Source organism: Melospiza georgiana, chromosome 10 (genome assembly GCF_028018845.1).
Source record: "Melospiza georgiana isolate bMelGeo1 chromosome 10, bMelGeo1.pri, whole genome shotgun sequence".
Classification (NCBI taxonomy): Eukaryota; Metazoa; Chordata; class Aves; order Passeriformes; family Passerellidae; genus Melospiza; species Melospiza georgiana.
The window spans coordinates 593,605-616,540 of NC_080439.1; the positions used below are offsets into that span (position 1 = coordinate 593,605).

At 54.8% G+C, this 22,936-nt stretch overlaps 2 protein-coding genes across 2 annotated transcripts; both read left to right on the plus strand.

Moving 5' to 3' along the window:
• The first annotated feature begins 7,890 nt into the window (after positions 1–7,890).
• AADAC (arylacetamide deacetylase) lies at positions 7,891–14,142 on the plus strand. The gene is made up of 5 exons (XM_058031386.1): positions 7,891–8,028; positions 11,454–11,676; positions 11,901–11,970; positions 12,295–12,466; positions 13,534–14,142. Exons 1-5 carry the CDS (start codon positions 7,891–7,893, stop codon positions 14,140–14,142), a joined length of 1,212 nt encoding a protein of 403 aa, XP_057887369.1.
• Positions 14,143–18,272: 4,130 nt separating this feature from the next.
• Positions 18,273–20,634, plus strand: SUCNR1 (succinate receptor 1). Its single transcript, XM_058031358.1, has 3 exons — positions 18,273–18,345; positions 19,463–19,530; positions 19,687–20,634. Exons 1-3 carry the CDS (start codon positions 18,273–18,275, stop codon positions 20,632–20,634), a joined length of 1,089 nt encoding a protein of 362 aa, XP_057887341.1.
• The last annotated feature ends 2,302 nt before the right edge of the window (positions 20,635–22,936 follow it).

Here is a 22,936-nt window from a genome sequence, read left to right on the forward strand (position 1 = left end):
AATTGTTCATCCGAGTCATTAGGAGGCTGTGACGCATTTCCAGGTGTAGTTTTTGAAATAGTTTTATTTCAAGACCAAGACAAGCCAGAGAGCCTGAGTAACTGGACGACACGCCTGACTTTTCCCTAATGCAGCTCTGGCTGGGGAATTTGGGAATTCTGCCCCTTTTCCTGAGGCTGCCCTGGCTGGGGAATTTGCCCCATTTTCCCGAGGCTGCTCTGGCTGGGGAATTTGGGAATTCTGCCCCTTTTCCCTAAGGCTGCTCTGCTGGGGAATTTGGGAATTCTGCCCCTTTTCCTGAGGCTGCCCTGGCTGGGGAATTTGGGAATTCTGCCCCTTTTCCCTAATGCAGCTCTGGCTGGGGAATGTGGGAATTCTGCCCCTTTTCCCCAAGGCTGCTCTGGCTGGGGAATTCGGGAATTCTGCCCCTTTTCCCTGAGGCTGCTCTGGCTGGGGAATTCTGGAATTCTGCCCCTTTTCCCCAAGGCTGCCCTGGCTGGGGAATTTGGGAATTCTGCCCCATTTTCCCGAGGCTGAGCAGCCAGGCTGCTCCTGGGCTGTCAGCTTGGCAACACCTCGGGATGAGCTGGCTCTGGCAGCGAGAGCCTGAATTTGTTCCTGGCCAGAAAGAATGCAGCCCATGGAAAAACCATAAATGTTTCTGGTTGTGGCAGGATTACAGCAGGGCTGACAGTGAAAGTTCCTGCTTGGAGCAGCATTACAGCAGGAATGAAATTGCTCAGGAACTCAGAGTTTCCACTCAAATGCAGACATTGATAATTTTATATTTGCCTCTTTGTGGCTTGAAGTCAACCTCCTCCTGAAGTCGATTTTTCTGTTTGTAGAAGCTAAATCTTCTGTAATGCGTTTTATAATTTTTTAAATCCTTTTTGTTGTAAAATTGTCCTGCTGCCTGGGTGGGCGTGCAGCTCCTGCAGCACCTGCAGCACTCTGGGCAGAGCTGCACTCAGTTAAATGCCACAGGAAGGGTGCCCAGGCTGTCAGGGGCTGGGGCAAGAAACAGTGATTGCTGATTGCTGGGGTTGTTTAAAAAGCAGGGCTGTGGGGGTTTAGTCTGACACCATTCACATCCTGAGGCTGTTTCTATGAATTTTGGTCAACCCTCTTGGCCAGTCCTTGGTAAAGTCCCAGAAGAAATCTCAGTCCTGTTAATATTCTGATATTGTTTTCCTCGGCTCTGTTGGCTATTGGCACAGGCTGTGGATTCTCTTGCAGCATTTTAATGGTTTTACACATGACACAATGATGGGATGCACTTTCCAAAGTGCTTTTGTAAGTGATGGGGCCACAAAGGGAGGCTTTTCCAGGAGCCTGCAGGCACCAGCAGTCAGGTTTGCCTCTGTCCCCTGGACTGTGCAAAGCCAGGAGTCCATTTCCATCCCTGCTTCACCGTCCCACAGGCGAAACACAGTCTTGGAGCTGATTTAATATTTGCAGAAGTGGTTTGAGAGCTATTTGCTTAGCTTGCACTATTATTATTAAAGACAGAAATGGGTTTTTAAAGGTTTTAGAGAGTTATAATTGTAGATGGCTTTCACTTCAAATCACCCAGTGGGAGCCCTGGGCCTTGCTCTGCAAATGGGGAAACCTGAGCAGCAGCAGTGATGGCCTCAGGGACGTGGGTGCAATGCCTGGCTGGGCGCTGCCCCACGGCAGGGAAACGGCCCCAGAGCATTTCCATCCCTGCACGTTCCATCATTCCATCCCTGCACGTTCCATCGTTCCATCCCTGCACAGGGGCAATGCCTGGCTGGGCGCTGCCCCACGGCAGGGAAACGGCCCCAGAGTGTGGGAATTCACAAAATCAGAGGGTTTGGGAAAGCTGCAAAAGGCCCCAGAGGCAGCAGAACTGTGATTGGAGCTAAACAGCAGCCATGAGATTGGTCAGCAGAAAAATCATTTAAACTGTGGAAAAGCAAGGACAAATAGAACAATGGTCTGTGTATTAACGCTTGTCTAGAATAACTCCCTAAGCTGCAGAAAAGTTTATCTAGCAAGATATTAGGAAGGTTGAAGCTTAATAATGGAGCTCTGTGCATTGTGCTTTAAGGCTTACAAGCAGGTATTGTATTCAAAATAAGCAAGCATTGTTTAACCAAAGGTACGTGTGCTTATGTGATTGGATAGAACTACTGTCAATATAGAATATATACTATACAGATATAAATACTGTTAATGTGCTTTTGCTCTGTGTGATTGGTCAAGAAGCTTATAAAGTAAGTTGTAATATTAAGTTCTCGGTCTGCTGCTTGGAATGTGAGCTGCTGGCATCTTCCCATTGTCACAGCCGTGTAATGAGACTGATGCTGGAAAACAGCTCAAGGCATGTGCTGAGCCCCCAGTTTCCAGTGGGAATAGGAGCAGTTAAAATCCATTTTCCTGGCCCTGCTGCAGGGATGGCCCCAGGGAATGGTACCTGGTGGCACAAGGGTTTTGGTTTAACCTTTCTCTCACAAATACACAGCCAAGTGTCTGTGGCCCTTTGGCCAAACCTCCTCTTGCATGAAGAAACATCCCTGGGGTCTTTTGTGTTGGTGTTTCCAGCAGCTGGTGAGAATTACTGCTGCTTGTTTCCTTTCCCTCTCCTATTCACAAAAGGAACAAATTAAGAAAGTCAATATTTTCTGCTTACAAAACGAAAGAAAAAGCTTTGTAGAAATGAGGTCTGGGCAGCAGGACCTGCTTATGCAAGGGAGAGCCTTTGGCAGGGCCCTGCAGGGAGGTGGGCCTGGGGCAGCTTTGGGAGAAACAAAGAGCAGATGAGAGATCTGTGGAGGGGGAAAGGTGAAATGCACCGGGGGGGCACGCTGTGTCCCAGGAGCCCACGCTTTCCCCAGGACACCGAGCTCATTCAGCACAAGCCATGTGCTTATCTCCCAGCCAGTGGAAGTCCCAGTACTGCTGCATATTTGGTTTACTGGATGTGAGATCCAGTGCAAATGGGCACTTTCTGCTAGTCCCATGGCTCTATCTGCTCAGCATCAATATCAGAGTGTTCCCAGCACGTGGGAATCCCGGTCCCTGCTTTCCTTTTTCCTGGTTTTGGAGGAGGGAATGAGAGCAGAGCCAGCCCAGCAGGGCAGGAGCGGGGCCGGGCTGTGCCCAGCGCCCCGGCAGCAGCACGGGCTGTGTCTGGGCATCCTCCCATCCCCATTGCATCCCCATTGCATCCCCATTGCATCCCATTGCATCCCACCCCCATCCCATTGCATCCCACCCCACCCCAGCGCACCCCGGGGGTGTCCCTCGGCCTGGGCAGCCCCCCAGGCCTGGAGCTGTGCAGGGAGGAGCTGCCCTCCCTCACTCTGCACCCTCTGCCCTCAGGCACAGACCTGCAGAGCCTGTCCTGGCCCCAGGGACAGTGGGGCTGCACCCAGGGCAGGTGGAGCTCTGCAGAACCTTGTGTGCACCCTTCAGAAGCATCCCAAAGTGTTCATTTGGTGAGGGAAACAGCAAAGTAACCAAATCCTGGGCTTTGCTGTGCTTTTTCCTCATTTGCCATTGCAGCTCCATTTCAGAGCTCAATCCCCCAGTGCCGTGGCAGCTCAGCTGGAGGAGCTGTGAACCTCTGGTGTGGATAATGTCCCTCCTGTTCCTCATCCTTGGCCTGCCTGGTGGCCCTGCAGTTCCAAAATGTCGCTAATTCCAGAATTCAGCCTCCAACACATGCTCCTGCTGGTGCACATCTGTGCATTCACAGAGCCAGAGACGTGTTTGGGCAAACAGATCCAAGCCCCCTCTTGCTGCAAACATTTCCCAAATGGTCCCTTTCCTGTTCGTGGTATTTCGGGTGGCCATTCCCCTTCCCAAGTGACTGCCTTGGGCTTCAATTTATCAACTATTTTTTAAAATTTACTGGTTTAACTGTGTGTAAGATTCCTGCTGATTGTCCCTCAGGTTCTTCTCTGCCTTATCTGTTCCCCAGCATGGCAAATCCAACTCCAGCGAGCTACTGCTGGTCCAGAGTTCAGGAATTGTGCTTGTTTTTGTAAAATGGAAACTGTATGAGAACCAGAACTAGATGGACAGTGAGAAGGTGGCACTGGGAGGTGTGAGCTAGACAAAATCCTTATATAAAAGTTTGGGTTCCTTCATTTACTTTGAACCACAGCCTTTAGTGTGAGGCGAAGCTCAGTGAGTGTTTGGGAGCGTGCAGTCCTGGCTCTGTGTAGGCTCACCGAGGGTTTCTGTCCTCCCCTGGCAGAGCAGGACCTGCACTCCCAGGAGCAGCTCTGAGATGCTGCTTCGCCTGGAACAGAGAGAGTGCAAAGCAAAAGTGCTGCTGCCTTCCTGCCAAACAGTAAAAGCTGCGTGTTTAAAAGCAAGATTTCAGTCTGAAAGCATCAAAGCAAAACACTGACTTATTTGAGATTCCCTGTTGCCTTATCCTGATAATAATGTTCTTTTTAGATGGAGTTGGAAGGTGTTTTATTGGCTGCTTTAATGCCTTCATGAACACAGTGTGTTTCTGGAGCTGCTGCTCTGTCTTGTGTTCAGAAATACTGCATGTGCCATACTTCTGCTTACTGAGTTTCAGAGAATTGCTTTTTTCGGTTCAGGGTACGAACGCATTGTCAAATAAGACATTTGTTTCCGTTTACACAACTTGCAATTTGGTAATAAGCAACAGATGAAACAGCAGTGTCCAGATTCTCTTGTATAAAATTTCTTGTGGATGCCATCCCTCCATTCCACAGAAACAGGCCAGTTTGCAGTCCTGTGAGCAGCATTGAAAGTACAGACACCAACAAGGAGGAAAGCGGGGCTGCACTGCCGCCCGGCGGCCTCTCCCTTCCTCTCCTGACAGCGTCCTTCGACGGGAGCCCAGCGCTGCCGTGGGCACTGCGGGGCTGGCACCACAGCGTTTCTGCCTCCCCTTCACCTGTGCGGGCACGCCCGTGCCTGGGCACGTCGGCATACCTGTGCGGGCACGGCTGTGCAGGCACACCTGTGTGGGTACCCCCACCTGTGTGAGCCCGGACAATGTGGGCACACGTGTGCAGGCACACCCCTGCCAGGAGCACCCTGGGCACAGCCAGGGCCACAGCAGGGACATGCCCGGGGTGCCACCCCTGCCAGGAGCAGCCCGGGCACAGCCAGGGCCACAGCAGGGACATGCCCGGGGTGCCACCCCTGCCAGGAGCAGCCCGGGCACAGCCAGGGCCACAGCGGTGCTGTAGCTGCACTCGAGGCAGTGCTGAGCCCTGCACCGCAGGGCAGGCTGAGGTGGCACAGTGGGAATCGATGCCCACAGGCTGCCCGTGGCTCTGCTGGCGTCCCCAGCCTGCAGAGGCCGTGTGGAGGTGGCACCTGGGGACAGGGGCTGGTGGTGCCCTGGGCAGTGCTGAGGGCATGGCTGCCCTCGATGGTCCTGGGGCATTTTCCAGCCTGGATGACTCTGTGGCTGACAGACAAAGCGAGGGCCTGCGATGCTGTGGGGTGCACTGGGGTGCCGGGGGTGAAGAGGGACTGCTTTACAAACAGGTGTTGGGCTGTAAGCCTGGATTGCTGTTACAAACAAGGTGCAAGGTTATAAACTCACGCATATCTCCTTTCCAAACCACAGTTTGAAAGCTCAGCCTGGTGTTGCAACACTTATTGTTTGCTGGTTTATTGAGGGGGCAGGTCAGTGCCTGACTGAGTCCCTGCCACTCTGCACAGCTGAGCACACCCAGGCAATCCTGGCTCTGACTGCCCGTGTTGTGGAGCACAGGGATGCAGGGAATGCTGGCTCTGAGCAGGGGCACACGCTGCCTGCTGCAGCTTTTACCCTGCCTTTAGCCTGCTTAACCTTGCACTCATGTTTTTGTGAAACATCAGCAGCCTGGACTGCATGGGAATGCAGGGGGTGGGAAGCAGGGCACGCTGCATGGCTCTTGGTACACTGCGTGCAGGAAAAGCAGCAATGTGACATTTCATCCTTGTATAACTACAGAAAGGTTTGAGTTGGGGAAGTGGCTTAAAATTCTCTCATTCCTCCCACATGCCATGGGCAGGGATACCTTCCACTGGACCAGGTGCTCCAAGCTCCATCCATTCTATTGAATGAAATAAATAAGGAGGGAAAGGACTAAACGGAATGTTTGCTTTAGAAAGCTGTGAGTGGTGGGGAGCAGGTGGTGCACAGCAAGCCAGCAGTGCTGGTGTGGGCTCTGGAGAGCACTGGCAGTGCAGGGCTGGTGCTGGGGTATGAAGGGTAAGCACTGCGTGGGATGGATCTGGATTTTAACATCCACGTGCTCCATTTGGCACCCATCCCCTGTCTGACAGAGGTCTTGTGCTGTCCCTTTGACTGAAAGGGCGCTGACAAAATTGGCATAGGGGCATTTCTGTATTGCAGCTGGTGCTGCACGGTTCCTTTGGGTGCATCAGTTTATGATTTCCTCCATCTGGGAGTGCAGTGGGTTCAGGGAGGTTGCTGGGGTGGTTCACTGGAGGGCAGGGGAGTGGCTCTGCCATGCGATGGGACGTGGGTCTGTCAAGGTTAAGCACTGTGAGCTCCTGCCCTAAGGCAAGGGTGACTCGGGGCAGGAGCAGAGCCCCGGCTGTCGCTGCACAGCCACGCTGCCACCTGGAGACCGCCTGGAAGGAGAGTGGGAAACCTTCCTTAAGTGCAGCAAAATAAAACACCAGTTTTGTGGTGGTTCCAGTCTGGCCTCCTCTTCCTCCAGTGCTGTCCCGGGGGCTCCTGTTCTCCCGGGAGGGACAGGGCAGGAGAGGACTTTGTCCTGCATGCTCCATCATCAGCTGTCCTCATCTTCCCGTGCCACCTGAGATCTGCCTTCTTTACCTGTGTTTTACCTCTCAGCCCCTGACAAGAGACCGGAGCTGAGCAAAAGAGGACATGGGTTTGCTGCTCTGCGCCCAGCCCTGCGTGTCCATGTGTCACTGCTGGGACCCAGGCCACCCTCACCTGTGCCCTGGCCAGCACCTGGCACGGCAGGGTGGGAGGAGTGGCCATGGAGCTGTGTTCTCTCTCGGTTTTGTGGGAGTGGGGTCAGGAACATTGGGCTTTCACTGGCTCTTGTGCTGCAGAAGCGCTGAGGACAGAGAGCAGGGATGGATTTTTAAAATAGTTGAATAGTTTGGAGGTGCTCAGAACTTAAAAGTCTGAAAGTCTGACTAAGGGCCAATCTTCATTTGTGTTTGGGCAGGTGGCACAAGGCTCGGCTCTCAGCTTTCTGTGATGTTCCTGCTCTGTCTGCTCCTCCAAAGCTGCTCAGCCGGAGAGCACGAGGCTGCGCCGATTTGCTGCTGGTAGAATTTAGCCAAAGAAATCGCCTACATTTTAATGCGAAAAGGTAAAACCGCTGTGTGGCAGGCTCTGCTCGAGCTCCTGCCTTGCAGAGCGGCAGCTCCGTGCCCCGGGACACCCGGCACGGCTGTGGGCACCTGGGTGTCACCGTGCGGCCGCCGCCGCTCCCGTCCCGCTCCCTGTCCCGGGGGGCTCGGAGCGGGGTTCGGTGCGGGGTTCGGTGCGGGGCTGGGGCAGGGACGGGGCTCGGTGCGGGGCTCGGTGCGGGGCTCGGTTCGGGGTGGGGCTCGGTTCGGGGCTCGGTGCGAGGTTCAGTGCGGGGCTCGGTTCAGTGCGGGGCTCGGTTCGGGGTTCGGTTCGGGGTTCAGTGCGGGGCTCGGAGCCGGACCGGCCGGCTCGGCGGCTCCCGGCTGCTGCACGGGCAATCTGCTGGTGAAACCTGTTGTTTTGGAAGCTGCACAGCGGAGTAACCTCTGCCCCGGGGGATAACACAAGAAGTCACCTCCTGGCCGGGACCCAAGCAAAACACGGCATTAACTTTGCCCTGCGCTGGCTCGCTAGGAGGCGGTGGGAGGGTGAGAGCGGCTCCGCAGCGCAGAGAGGATCGTGCGAGGATGGGGGCCCGGCTGCTGTGCCTGTGCCTCCTCACCGCCCTGCTCGCCTACTACATCTACAGCCCGCTGCCGCCGGAGCTGGCCCAGCCCGGCACCGTGATGCTCCTCTCGGCTGCCATCAGGGCCCTGGGGCACCTGGTGAGCTCTGGGCCGGGCAGGGGGGTTCTGTGGGCTCGGGGATATGGCACGGTGTGTGTGTGTGTGTGTGCGCGCTGCGTGTGTCACACGGCGATCGTGTCACACGGGCCCGAGGGCAGAGTGGAACGCTGAACTGTGACTGTGATAGAAGGAAACGTCGGAAAGGTTTGGTCCTGCAGCCTTGAGAAAGGGCCGTTCAGAGTAGCGAATGGGACATGGGAGCGGCAGGCACAGACAGGCTTGTCCCGCCGTGCAGGGCTGCGCAGCTCAAGCCCTGCTGCCCGAATCACCCCTGGTCCCTCTGCCCGGCTCCCCCGGCTGTCCGGGGAGGGGACGCTGCAGCAGCTCTCACATTCTATTGATTTCTGTGGCTGCATGGCAATCCACTGGCCAAAAGGCCTGAAAACCGCACACAACAACATCTCTGTGTGCGACAGCCCTTGTTGGCGGGGGTACTCTCCAGGGCTCTCCAGCCTGCAGGAGCAGGGAGGATGAGGAGGTTTTTGTGTGTCAGGGACTCGTGTTTTGGTTTCGGGGCTGAGTGGTGGAAGATGAGAGCGGCGAGAAGGAAAGCAGCTGTGTTCAGCAGTGCTGGTGCGCTGCCTGCCCTGCTGAGTGCCCTGCTGGAGGCGGGCACGGGCAGCCCCTTGCCCTGGCACGCCCGGTGCTGCCCGGCCACCCCGTCCCGCTGCAGGGAGGCCCTGCTGGCACAGCAGTGCTGTGATGGCCTGCAAGGCGGGGCTGCGCCTGCTGCTGCTCTCCTGCCTGCCTGGCACAGCAGTGCTGTGATCTCCTGCAAGGCGGGGCTGCGCCTGCTGCTGCTCTCCTGCCTGGCACAGCAGTGCTGTGATGGCCTGCAAGGCGGGGCTGTGCCTGCTGCTGCTCTCCTGCCTGGCACAGCAGTGCTGTGATCGCCTGCAAGGCGGGGCTGTGCCTGCTGCTGCTCTCCTGCCTGCCTGGGCACGGCGGGGCTGCGGGCACGCCTTTTGTAACCGCGCTCTCATCTCCTGTGAATCCATAATCCCAAGGGATGGGCAGAGCCACAGCCCCCCGGAGCTGCACTGGTGCAAATCAGAGTGAGGTGGCCCTGAATTGTCCCAAGCATATCCTGAGTGGCCGTGCAGTTGGAGGGCAGTGACTCGAGCTCACTGGGGCAGGGCTGGGTTTCAGAGGGGACCTGGTGCAGTCTCTCTGACTCCCTGATGCAGGTTTGAGCAAAGGGGACGCAGTGCCACCCTCGAGCACTCCTCTCTGGGCTCCCAAAGGGGGTGCCAAGAGCCCCATGCCATGGCACATGTCCATGCCCTGTTGTGGTGGCTCCTGGGCAGCCCCCAGCCCTGCTGGGTGAGCTCAGGGGCTCTGGGTGCCCCCTCTTTTAGCAGGGAGGCTGGGAACTCTCCCTGGCCTGTTGGTGCTTGTGTCCTGGCGTCACGTGCTGCCAAGCTGGGGAGCAGCCTCTGACAGCAAACCTGCCACTTGCTGTGGAGTTTGAGCCCCAAATCCCTCAGGCCTTCCAGGAAGTGCCCTGTGCCCTTGGGGAAGGTGCAAAACACAGCACGAGGGTTTTGCTGTCGCTGTGTGCCATCCCCCAGAGCTCCCCCTCCTCAGCCCAGCTCTGGGGAAGCACAGACCCAGCCTGGGCCCTGCCCATGGGCTGCCCCCCGAGGGTCCCCAGCCCAGTCCCTGCCCCTCTGGAGCCCTGGGCCACTGCCCCTGCCCGGGCACAGCCAGGATCCCTTCCCCTGCACAGGGTGTGGGTCTGACCGTGCCGCAGGGACTGGGGAAATGCCTTGCAAAGCACAAGGAAAGTGCTCGTGCACAAGAAAAGTGCTTTCCAAGGCACAGGGATCCCAGCCCCAAAGTGGCTGGCTTTCCTGCCGCTCCATAACACCCCATGATCTCACACTGGGACAATGAGGATTTTCAGATGAGGGCACCATTTCCTTTTATTGATATGGCCTGGAAACCGCAGGCAGCAGCCCAGTGGTTTTCCACAATGTAAATTGTCCACTTGTGGAAAACAGCCCTGAGAGCTCTGGAAACCCTCAGTGCTGGGGCTCAGGGAATTCCTCCCACCATGGGCTTTCACAGGCTCATTGGAGTCACAGCAGGACTCGCTCTGACTGAGACATTTGTTTTTCCAAGATGTTAATCCTTGGGGGAAAAGCAACAACTGAGACATGTTTATGTAAACGGTGTCAATGTGGTGGCTAAAACAGCGATTCTGGCGCGGGCATGTGTGTTTGTTTGTTTTCATGGAGCTGATGGCAAGGACCTGTGCTTCCCTTTGCCGTGTGCCAGGGCCTGCCCACTCATCTCCCTCCCAGTTCCAGCACGCTGGGATTGGCAGGGCTCCCCTGGCATCACCCGCTCCAAGCCTGGAGAGAGGTGGCTCAAAAATGTGCTGACAATCCCTGTCAAGGGCTGCCAGCAGGGGCTGAGCTCTGTGCTGTTCCAGCTCCTGAAAAAGAAGGTTATAGCACGGAATCCCAGAATCCCAGACTGCTTTGGGTTGGAAAAGATCTTAAATTTCATCTCATTCCACCCTCCTGCCAAGGTCAGGGGCACCTTCCACTAGACTAGGTTGCTCAAAACCTGGTAATGTATAGATGTTGATAAAGCAGTTGATTTAAATACAATTTGAAGGAAAAAAACTGCAGCAGGCAGGGTCAGACTGTATGGCTTCCACTGTCAGAGTGGGAAGGCCAGAGGTTACACCTGCCAGCAGATAACCACTCAGTGTGGGGGTTCCACAATCTCCCTGGGGACTATAAAGCTGCTCTGCGAAGCAAACTCCAAACAGGTTCTGCGCCAGGCTTGGCTGTTTTCTTCCTTTTAAAACCCCAACCTGCTCTGAATTTCATCTGTTTTCACCTTCAGATAACATGTAAGAGCTTGGCTTTATTTCTTATTGTTTCAGTTGTGACGTGGCGAGGCTGGGGTGGGAAGAGGTCACGTCCCATTGCCGGGGTGCTGGTGGAGGAGCCCAGGTGCTGGTGCCAGCAGCAGTGCAGGGGCTCTGGGTGGCTCTGCAGTGCTCCCTGGGCTGTCCCCACACCACGCTGGTGCCAGCAGCAGGCCAGGGGCTGTGGTGGCTCTCTGTGGGACAGTGCTGGTGCTGGTGGCTCACTGGGCTGACACTGGGCTGCAGAGGTGACCCGCATGAACACCAAGCACGAGTCTGAGTGTGGCACGGAGCAGCAGCCCTGGCTCTGGCCTTGCTGGGCAGCTGGTGGCAGTGTGGGTGCGTGCCATGAGTGCTCCTGGCACTGCCAGGCTCAGGTGGGGGCACTCTGCTCCGGCCTGTTTGTGTGACTGCCACAGCAACTTCACACACCGGCACAGAGCACCAAAAGGCCGCAGGGAATTCTGTCTGGGAGTGAATAGGCTGCCCTGGAATCAGCTTGCCCTGTCTTGTGCTGCAGTCGGAGCTGGGGGAGCTGCTGGGGCTGATGCACTACATGGAGGGGCTGAGGCTGATCTCCACGGCGGAGCTGGTGGCTCCCACGTCCGACGAGAACGTGACGGTGACGGACACGGAGCTCAGCGGGGTCCCCGTGCGCCTGTTCCTGCCCCGGAGGCCGCCCGGAGGGCTCAGGAGGGCCGTGCTCTTCTTCCACGGCGGCGGCTGGTGCCTGGGAGACGCAGGTGAGCCCTGCGCATCGCGGCGGGGTCTGGGCCCACACCTCACTGCCCTGCCGGGAGCTGCCTTTGGTGTCGTGGGACTTGGCGCAGGAGGGGCAGGGCTCGGGGGTCTCACCAGCTGAAAACAGGGGAGGTTTGGGAAAGTCAGCTCAAAGTGCTGCCAAGGGGGACAGCCTGGGCTCTGTGTGTGTGTGCCTGTTCTCACACGCACTGGGCTTCCATTGCAGGCATGCATGCCTACGATCTCATGTCTCGGCGGATTTCAAACGAGCTGAATGCTGTCGTGGTGTCAGTCAAGTAAGAGATATTCTCCTTCCAGATGGAATGAGGGTTTGGAGTAAATTAATCTGTTTCAATTAATCTGATTTTTCAATGTTCCTGTGTTTGATTGCGTGCTTTCCTGCTGACTTATACACGTGTGTGAGCAGAGGCTGCCAGGGTGACAGGGGAATTGTGGTTGGTGGCTATTTTGGCTTTAGGGAGATGGGTGGGTAATAACGCTGGGACAGACAGTTCCCACTTCTCTGAGCACAGAAACAAACCTCCCCCAACAGGGAGATGCGAGCAAACCCTTCTGTTTATTAACAGCAGGTGCTAACACCCTGCTCTTGCCTCCCCCAGCTACAGGCTGGCCCCTCCGCACCGTTTCCCGGCCCAGTTTGAGGACGTGTACTCGGTGACCAGGTTCTTCCTGCAGGACAAGGTGCTGTCCCAGTACGGGGTGGACCCTGCGCGGGTCTGCGTGGCCGGGGACAGCGCCGGGGGCAACCTGGCTGCGGCCGTGGCACAGCAGGTACAGCACCAACGCTTTGCACATCAAAAGGAGTGTTTGTGCAGCCTCACCACCACTGAGGAAAGCTGCTCTCATGGTCTGTCAGGGTGTCACGGCCTGTGGGATTGTCACAGGGCTCTGGGGACCAGGCAGCTGTGCCTGAGCCACTCAGTGCCATCACTAGAGCTTTATGCCATCCAGACACCTGTACCCTAAAAACGCTCTCTGCCCTCCAGAGTCAGGCCTTACATCACTCCAGCCTTAAGCTCGTGTTGTCTGGTTTAGGCATGATGTTTGCAAAGGGAATTTTAACTATGTGACTCATAAAGATGCAAATAGCAGGGAAAACAAGCAAACAAAAAAAGCCCTCACTAAATTTTGTGGTGTCTGAGCATACAGTCTGGTGCCTTTTGCACTTCTCCTTCAGCTTTATTAAATAAAGTCAGCACCATGTTGTTGCTCTCTTGAGAAGCTGTTTGGGCTGCAACGAAACCCTGGGAATGGTGGTGAATTTACTGTGGATGGTGAAGGCAGAAGATGAAGGAGAAAATGGAAAATTTATTAGTGAAGAGGGGAAAAGATTGACATGTAAGAAATGTCAATGTTCAATTCGTCACATTTTGTTACATCTCTAAAATGCACAGAATTGCAATTGCTTGAGTTGTAACATCTCAGGGTTAAAAGCCAAACCGATGAACATGCCATAAATTGTGAGAAATGATAAAGAGACCCAGAAACATGAAAGTTTTATGATGTAATAGAAATTTTCAGTAGCTATAGAAAATTTTCTGTCAGTACTTCAGAAAGCATCAAAATTTCAGAAAGAATATTCCCCCAAAATCATTATCCTTCAATATAAGAAATAAAATGAAATTATATTTGATGTTTGAGAATTTTTATTACAGCATGCTGTTTTAGATAACCTGCCTATAGATTCAGAATTTCTTTATCCTGGTTTTATTGATAATCTTATTTTGCTCACGTTGCAAAATGTGCGTTTTCATGCTTCACCTCAGATGATCTGTCCGTGTGGGAGAACGGTGTCGATTCTTTACTGATTCTTTGCAATGGGTTCTGTTTTCCTGCAGCTGTCGGAGGACCCCGAAGCGAAAACCAAGCTGAAAGCTCAGGTTCTGATCTACCCCGCGCTGCAGGCGCTGGACCTGGACCTGCCGTCGTACCGGGACAACGCGCACAAGCCGCTGCTGCCGCGGGCGCTGATGGTGCGCTTCTGGAGCGAGTACCTGAGCGCGGAGCCCGCGCTGCGCGCCGCCATGGCCGCGGGCCGCCACGTTCCGCCCGAGGCCGCGCCGCTGCTGCCCCGGGTGAACTGGAGCCGCTGGCTGCCCGCCGCCATGCGCGGCGCCCACACCTACGAGGGCCCGGCGCTGGCGGGCGCGGGGCTGGCGCGGCGCTTCCCGGCGCTGCTGGACCCGCGAGCCAGCCCGCTGCTGGCCCCCGAGGCCCGGCTGCGCCGCCTGCCCCCGGCCTTCGTGCTGACCTGCGAGCACGACGTGCTGCGCGACGACGGCGCCATGTACGCGGCCCGGCTGCGCGCCGCCGGCGTGCCCGTCACGCACCACCACGCCGGGGACGCCTTCCACGGCGCCGTGACCTTCCTGGCCGGGCCGCTGGAGCTGGCCGTGGGCCGCCGCCTCTTCGACACCTGCATGGGCTGGCTGAAGGAGAACCTGTGAGCGAAGTCAGCCCCTCGCGTGCCCAGCTGTGACCGGAGCTCCGCTGGATTTCGGCCGCGATCGCCGTCCCCCTTCGCGATCCTCACGGTGCTGGGGCTGGAGCGTTTCCCACCCTGTCTGGCAGGAAATCAGCCTGATCCCAACCCAACGTTCCTCCAGTGCTGCCATCCGAACCTCAAACCCCCAGAGTGCCAGGACTGCCCCGGGCTCCTCCTCCGGCCCTGCAGCCTCTGGGATCTGGTGCCCGCTCTCTGCTGCTGCTTCTCTCTCCTGTCGCACCTTCAGTCCGTGCTGTGTGCCCGAGGGCTGGGTGGGCACACGGGGCGTGCTCGGGGCCGTTTCTTCCTGTCCGCTTTGGCTCTGTGGGATGTGGCGCAGGGCCCCGCTGCTGCCGGGGGTGCAGGGAAGCACCGGGAGCTGCAGGGACCTGCCCCATCACAGGCTGCCCCTGCTCTGCACAGCTTGACGGAGGTGCTTGGAAACCCAGTGGGATGGCTAAAAATTGTGCAAGTGTTTCGGGCTTTGCTTGTTTGTTTCTTTTGGGGGGTTTGTTTATTTGGGGTTTTTTGTTGTGTTGGGTTTTTTGCTTTTTTTTTTTAAAGCACATATCTTACTCCTACTTCCTTTCTTTAATCCTTGCGCTAGCAGGAATTAGTGAATCACACCAGCACTGGATATTCACTGGAAAAAGGAAGCTGTGAAGGTCCCAGACTTAGGATAACACTGCTGCATGGTCTGTGCTCTACTTATCTGTTCAGTCTTGTACTGGGTGTTCTAATTGTCCTTGAAATTTTTTATCAGATTTCACATATGATTTCTTAAAAGTAGAATTAGCTTAGAAATTTTATAGGCTTGGAAAAGAAACATAGTTCAGCTGGCTATGTGGAACAAATAACCTCTATGCAAATGTTTTGTGTGTTAAATATAAACCCTAAAACTTTTGACTGAAGCATGAATACAAGGGTTGGCTGTTGATTTAAGTAAATGAACCACTGGTCAGGTACTTCACGTATCCTGCTTTTCTTTTGCATAAAAGGTACCGAATCTTCAATAATTCTGGGTTATTTTCCTGAGTGTGTGCAGCCTGTTCAGATGGTGTGTGTAGGGGATGATTGCTGTTTCCCATCTTCATTCAGATGAATATACACATTAAACTGGTTTTTGATTGCAGAGCAGTGTTGTGTCCCTTGGTGTCCCATCCCTCGGGAGCAGTGGCAGCGCAGGGGTGGCAGCCCCAGTTCCAGCTCTGCCCCAGTCCTGCTGGGCTGGGCTGGGCTGTGCTGAGGGAAGCAGCAGTGCTCGGGGGGGTCTGTCCTGGCCCCTTTGCACACCCCCTGGTGCACACCTGTGCTCCTGTGCGCAGTCCCAGAGGGTTTGGGGGCTATTCCTCAGGTCCCCCTGCAGCACTGCCAGCACAGCCCAGAGCCCACCACAGCCTGGGCTCCTCTGCTGCCCGATACAGCTCCACTGCCGTTTTATTCCTCCCACATTTGGCATTAATTAACAGCCCTTAGTGCTCCTGAGGAAGTTGGGCTTGGGGGTTTTGCTCATTAACACCTTTGGTTTGATTTTCTGTACAGTTTTAGGGTCACTTCCACAAGAGTGTTCCCTGGGATGGGCATTTCTGGGTTGTAACTGCCAACGGAATGAGCCCAGCTGGGGTTTCCAGGAGACTGAAAGAGGCTGCTCAGGGGGATGGCTGTGGCTTTGGTTTGGAGGGGACGTGCCCACATCCCATCCCTCAGCAGGCTGCCCTGCTGTGAGCCAGAGGGGCGTTGGTGCTCTCCTGCCCACGGCGCTGGCACGTTGCTGTCAGGGCAGCCCTGGGCTGAGGTGTTGGCCTCAGGTGGCTTTGCCTCCCCTCGGGGCTGCTGGAGGAGCCTGTGCCAGCCCAGCTGGAGCAGACCTGGGCCATCCTCCCCATCTACACTGCCACCTATGGCACTGTGCTTCCTCCATCGTGGCTCAGGCATCAGCTCTGCCAGGCACACTGCCTGTAAGGCAGGAGAGAAATTTGTGTTCTAAGAAACAATGCCAGCCAAAGATTGCCAACCTTCCCTTGTGTGTTTTTATAGGATGCTCTTGGAACCAGAAGTAAATGGCTTTTAAGCACCAACACCTAAATATGGGCTCATGATTGATTGGGCTGTATGTTTTTGTTTAGGTTCCTAAAATAGATTTTGGGATTGGAAGTGCCTGGTGAGGCACAAAACGAGGCAGTGAAAGCTGCACTATTGATGTTGCTGGCAGGAGAGGCTGGAGCTGCAGTAAGTTTATCCACACCAAAAACAAGACAAACCAGCAGAAGGGAAGGCTCTGGTACATCTCCACCAGCCTTCCCTTGAAGGGAGGATGGGGTTTGGTGGTTGGCAGTCAAGGACAAAGCTCAGCCTCGCCATGGTGGGTTCACAACCCCGTTATGAGCCAGCTCTGGGTGCAGAGATCAAACCCTCCAAGGACGCCCAAGCACAGGGACACTGGTCACAGACGCTCCTGCCACAGGGTGCAGTGGGAGCTGCGTGAACAGAGGGGCTTCATGCTTGCAGGTGAGTCAAGGAGGAAATGAAGCATCCTCAAAATATCCCCACCAATCTGGGCTCCCCCATCACCCTTTTCTTAAGAATCCTTAACTTTTTGTTGCAGTACTACACCGGTTAAAAAACCCAAAAAATCCCCAACAAACCACCCCCAAAACCCCAAGCCCCAGAACTGGACAGTGCTCTTGTGTTTCTGGTGTTTTTGGCAGTGTTGGTTGATTGCTCCTGGTGTGCTCAGCCGGGCCCTTGTTCCTGAGGAGGGCTCGGGGAGGGTCCCAAGGCTGCCCCCACTGCTCACCCCATGGAGATCTGGGGTCCCTGCTGGTTCCCGGGCTGGAGCCCCATCAGAGCCCAGCAGCACCCAGCCTGCCCTGGCAGGAGCACTGGGAGCTGCAGGCCTGCAGTGCCAGCCAGCACAGAGCCCGTGCTGAGCCCAGCTCAGGTGCTCCTGATGGACAGGGCTGCTGAGAGGCAATGGAACACCAGCGTGTGTGACTGGGACAGCCCCAAAATAACCAGGGGATAGAAAACCGCTTAGAAGTACAACCAACTGAGGCAATGGTCACAGAGCTGTAAAGCAGGGACCAATCTAAGCCTACTGAAATGAGCATTTCTTGCTCCCTCACCAGTTTTCTGAGGAGTTACTGCAGCAGGAAGGAAGAAATGCTCCATTTCTTCAGCCCTATTTTATCCTTCAGCGCAACAGCAGTTGCCTGAATGAACAAGATATTTAAAAGGCGGTAAATGAGAAGCCAGTGTCGGTTATTAGCCATGGGGGAAATTTCAAATCAGCTTCGGTAATGCCTAAATATGAGCTGATTTATTGGCCTTGTCCACAGAGAAAAGCTACAATAGCTTTTTATATATATTAATGGGGTTAATATTTGCTAACTGTGAAGTACATCACAATAAAGGGGAGGGAAAGGTGGAGAAGCTGTGGCTGCCCCATACCTGAGGATGCTCAAGGCCAGGTGGAATGGGGCTTGAAGCAGCCTGCTCTAGTGGGAGCGTCCCTGCCCATGGCAGAGGGGTGCAATTATTGGCTGTGGGGTGTGGTCACTCCGCATTAGCAGCATTATTGTATTTTTATCTTTGCCAGTAGTTTCTACGGCAATGCCAGTAGAGCAGGGAGCTGTGGGGCGGTGATGTGCTGCTGTGTGAGGAGAGGAGCTGGTGCTGCTCTATCAGGAGCTGGTGCTGCTGTGTGAGGAGCTGGTGCTGCTGTATGAGGAGCTGGTGCTGCTGTGTGAGGAGCTGGTGCTGCTGTGTGAGGAGAAGAGCTGGTGCTGCTGTGTGAGGAGAGGAGCTGGTGCTGCTGTGTGAGGAGCTGGTGCTGCTCTATGAGGAGCTGGTGCTGCTGTGTGAGGAGAGGAGCTGGTGCTGCTGTGTGAGGAGCTGGTGCTGCTCTATCAGGAGCTGGTGCTGCTGTATGAGGAGCTGGTGCTCCTCCTGCCCCGGCCCTGCCCTCCTGCATTCCCGGCTGTCCCGGGGCGTGGGATGGGAGCAGGGGGTGCCTCTCCCCGACTGGCTCCCCGCGGGTTCCTGCCAAGGGGAAGTGCTGTTGGCATCAGATCCGCCTTGCCCTGGTCGTTAATGATTGAGGGAGAGGCGGCGGCGCCTCCAGAGCTGCGCTGGACCCGCGGCGAGGCAGCACGGCCCGGCCATGGTAAGGCTCCATCCACCGTGGGCACCCTGCATGGCACCTGCGCTTCTGGGGGGGCTCCAACTGCTCTTCCTTCTCGCCTTAAACTGATCCATCAGCCTTTTCCTAACAGCTTCTGAATTACTGCCTCTTGTCCATACCGAACTTTCAATTACTGCATCTGTCCATACCGAACTTTCAATTACTGTCGCTATTTAAATTGCTGATGTCTGGGATGTGCTTTCTAGACTAGAATCTCGCTAAGGTGTTGAGTTTCTCCTCAAGAACCGAGCAGACAGGGCTCAGCAGGTGAGGTCTGAGCAGAGTAAAGGCTCTCTGTAGCATTTCTGTTTCCTGGGGGGCACACAGTAAGTGTAGAGAGTTGATGGAAATGGCTTGATGGAGTTTTTGCTCTGCCTCATCATCTCCCTTCCAAATGAAATACAGCTGATCTCTGCTTTGAGGACAAAGACCTGTGAGCAAGTTCTTGACACCAAAACAGCTTTGGAAATGCTTAAGCTTAGCTTGAGTTCAGTTTTGATCTATATCCCAGTTTCTGGCATTTGGTTTTCCCTGCTTTCCAGTTGTTTGCTGACACTTTATCCAAGGCTGTCACCAAAAGCTGTCTGTGTCCTGTGGCAGGGACAGGTGGCTTTGCTGAGGAGGGAGGGAGTAAACACTTGAGATGCTGCTCTATTTCCTTCCCTGGAGATGAAAGCATTTTTAAACCAGCCTTTAGAAAGAAAGCAAGCTCATGTGTGGTGCAGCTTTGAAGGAAGCTTTGGCAGAAGGCACAGGAGATGTGCTCCATCCTCCGTGCCATTCTGGTACCCAGTTTGCAGCACAGCTCACAAAGCGCTCAATTAAGGGCTGGGTTAATTTAACAAACACATCTCTCCTGGCTCCCCAGCCAGTTCTGAGCAGCGCTGCTGCCTTCATCCCTCACCAGCCCCTCAGTGATGAGGCAGGACCCACGGGACTGGAGTTGGGTAACAGGGGCAGATGACTCCACGAGGCTCTGACAGGGCACCCACGGGCTGGTTTCACCTGGCCCTGGTACTGCCCTGGCTTTGGCCAAGCTGGCACACTGTGACTGATGCCTTCATTCAGGTGATGCTCCCACTTTGAGTTCCTCACACAGGTCTTTGCTCGGGCGAGTTTTCATCTCCTTCTGTAACTCTGATCAGTGTCTGCAAGTACCAGTCCCGTGTGGGAGAGATATTTGAGGTCACTTATCTACTTACCCTGTAGGCTGGAAGGAAATTGCAGGCTGCATTCACTGATTACAGCAATGATATAACAATAACTGTGCTATGGTCTTTTACTTGGGTTTGGTGTTTATTTCTTTTTCTTGTGATTTTCCAGGCTGTGAACGAGACCAGTGGCCATCTTCCGACAAACAGAGTACTGGAAAAGTATTATCTCTCCACCATGTACAGCCTTGAGTTCATTATAGGTGCCCTTGGAAACATCATCGTGGTGTTTGGCTATGTTTTCTGCCTGAAAAAATGGAAAAGCGGCAACGTCTACCTGTTCAATTTATCCATATCAGATTTGCTATTTCTGTGCACTCTGCCAAATCTGGTGAACAGCTACTCCAAAGATCAGTGGGCAGAGAGCACCCTGTGCCACAGCAACAGATTCCTGCTGCACGCCAACCTGTACAGCAGCATCCTGTTCCTCATGGTCATCAGCGTTGACCGGTACATGCTGATGAAGCACCCCTTCAGGGACCACATCCTGCAGAAGAGGAACACGGCTGTGGCGGTGTCTGTTGCCGTGTGGATCGGGGTGATCCTGGAGCTGCTGCCCCTGCTGTATTTCCTGGAGCCTGTCACAGCTGCCAACAACTACAAGTGCCTTGACTACGCCAGCTCTGGGGACCCCGTGAGAAGCCTCGTCTACAGCATGTTCCTGACCGTCTTTGGCTTCCTCATTCCCCTCCTGACCATGGGCTGCTTCTACCTGAAGATGGTTTGTTTTCTGCAGAACAGGAGCGAGCAGATCCGCTCCGCCCTGACCCTGGAGAAGCCCCTGACCCTGGTGATCCTCACCGTGGTGACCTTCTCCCTGCTCTTCACTCCCTACCACGTCATGCGCAACGTGCGCATCGCCTCCCGAATCCCGGCCCTCAACGTCTCTGGGGGCACGCAGAGAGTCATCACCACTGCTTACATCATCACCAGACCCTTTGCCTTCCTAAACAGCGCCATTAATCCCGTCTTTTATTTCCTGATGGGTGACCACTTCAGAGAGATGCTGATGGCCAAAACAAGACAGCTCCTGGGCAGGCTGACAGCCACTGGGAGGTGAATGAGTGAGCACACCCCTTGTGGTGGGAGAGGTCTGGGAGGAAACTCTCTGAGGGAGAGCATTCAGCAATGTGCCATTGTTTTAGATAACTTTATTTATGCAATAGAATAGGTATGAGCTGATTGTGTTCCTCTAAATGCACCTGTCACCTCGTTGTGCAGGAGATTTCTGCTGAGCTGCCTCCAGCGAGCCAGGAGGGATGCTGAGCTCGCTCCCACAGGCCAGCAGTGGGATGCCCCACAGCCCACTGATACTGCCATCAAAGGCCATCAAGGCAGCTCTCTGAGGGACAGCACGCTGCTCTCAGACAGCTGCTCTGAGCCATAACCCGGGCCTGGGCTGGGACAAAACGTGCTTCATGGGTCACCAGGACAGCCAGGCACGCTCACAGGGGCGCTCACACAGCCCTCACCAGGGTATGGAGCTACCTAGCCTCACTACAGCTGTCTGTAAGTGCCCGTGGAACCTATAGCCTGAGGCAGAACTCAGACCTTAGTTCAAATTCATTAGCAGTTGCACTAATGAACCAGGAGCTAATGAGGAGCCAGTCCCTGCCTGATCCCTGCTCCACACAGAGCCCAGCACCTCAGAGGGACTCAAAAACCTGATGGGCTCTGGTCCTTCCCCCTTCTGGGACAGCCTTGGTTTGTACCTTTGAATTAGTGGCAACCTCTAAAGCTTCCATGACTTCTATTTCCCTAAACTAATGAGTGAAACTTCTGATCATTACACAATTAACTGTGATGCTGCTGGTTTTGCAATTAAAAATGTGATAAAAAAGATAATATAAACCACCACATTCAAGCTCCATATGCATGTTCCTCTCTGCTTAATTCTTCAACTCCTGAGTGGTACTTGGAGAAATTTCAGTTAATAAAGCTCCAAAGCACCGCCAGGTTCACCTGAGCTGGGCTAAGCAGGACCAAGGTGGGTACAGGTTCCCCCAGGCAGAGCCACCCTTGGGCTGCAGGCACTGGCATCAGCGCAGCTGGGCACAGGCTTTGGTTCTGATTCAGACAGGGCCTTTTTGGTTTCATTTTGTTTTGTCTTTCCTTATTTTGGGTGTGGACTGAAAATGCCTCCAGAACAGGAATTCAGCTGTGAGTCAGCCTGAAAACAGTCCAAGTATGTTTTAGTGGCGGTAAGTGACCTAAAAATAACTGTTCCTGGGAAGAGGGTGAGGGCAGGGCAGGGGCTGGGGCTGCCCCGGTGCTCCCTGCAGCCCCACAGGCGCTTTCCCAGGGCCAGCACCCCGGGCTGGGCTCAGCCTGCCCTTAGTGCGAGCTGCAGGAGCCCATCCTTGCAGGGAACTCACAACCCACGAGAAAACACGTGCATCTATTTCTTATTCATTCCAAACCCGACCAAACCTCAGGTCCTCTGCAGCTTGGAATGTGTAAAATGTGTTTTTCCTGACATTTAGAGGGAATTTCCCAGGTTTGTTCCCATCACCTTTTGCCCTGCACTGCCCAGCTCTGTGCTCAGCTGCCTCTGCTGCTGGCCCCAGCTCTCTGCAGTGCTCTGTGCCACAGCAGCTGCTGCTCTGCAGTGTGTTAATAACAATAATGATTTGTAAGGGAAGAGCAAGGCTGCCCACACAGGGGCTGTGGGCTCAGAGCAGTGCTGTGTGAGGGGCGGCTGCCCTGGGCACCTGCGAGGGGCTGGCCCCAGCACAGGGGCCCTGACCATGTCACTCATACAGAGTTTAACTGCTCACGTTGACAGTAATGAAGATACCAATACTTCTGCTTGGTTTCAATTTGGTTTTCACTTTCTAAAAATACATGAGCTGGAAATAGTCTTCCTGGAGCCCGGGAGGAGCTTCACGCTCTGGGCAGCCTGTGCTCTGGCTGGTGAGGTGAGGGCAGCCCTGCAGCCCCCCGAGGTCTCTGGGCAGCAGCCAGGTGTGCAGGCACACTCATGGGAACACCTGGAGCTTCACCTGTTTGCTCCAGCAGCGTTTGGATCAGCAGCATCAGGGTCTGAGCAGAACACACTGCCACCTGGGCGCAGAGCACTGCAGGGATGACAGAGCAAGGCGCCTGCAGGACTCATTTTCCTTTCAGCTTTCTGTGTCTTATCGAGATTTTGACCCACATAAGTGAAGTGGAACATTTAAATGCTGCTTTGTTCATTCTTGCACTCTTGCCTCACTTCCTGACACAGCCACATAAGAGTCACAGGATGGAAGGTCTCACAACCGTCCAGATGAAGCAATTATTTTATAAATAAAGCAACCCATCAGTTTGCCCACTGCCTTTTGAAATAAATCCTGTGCTTTTGGCTTCTCCAAGGCTTGGTC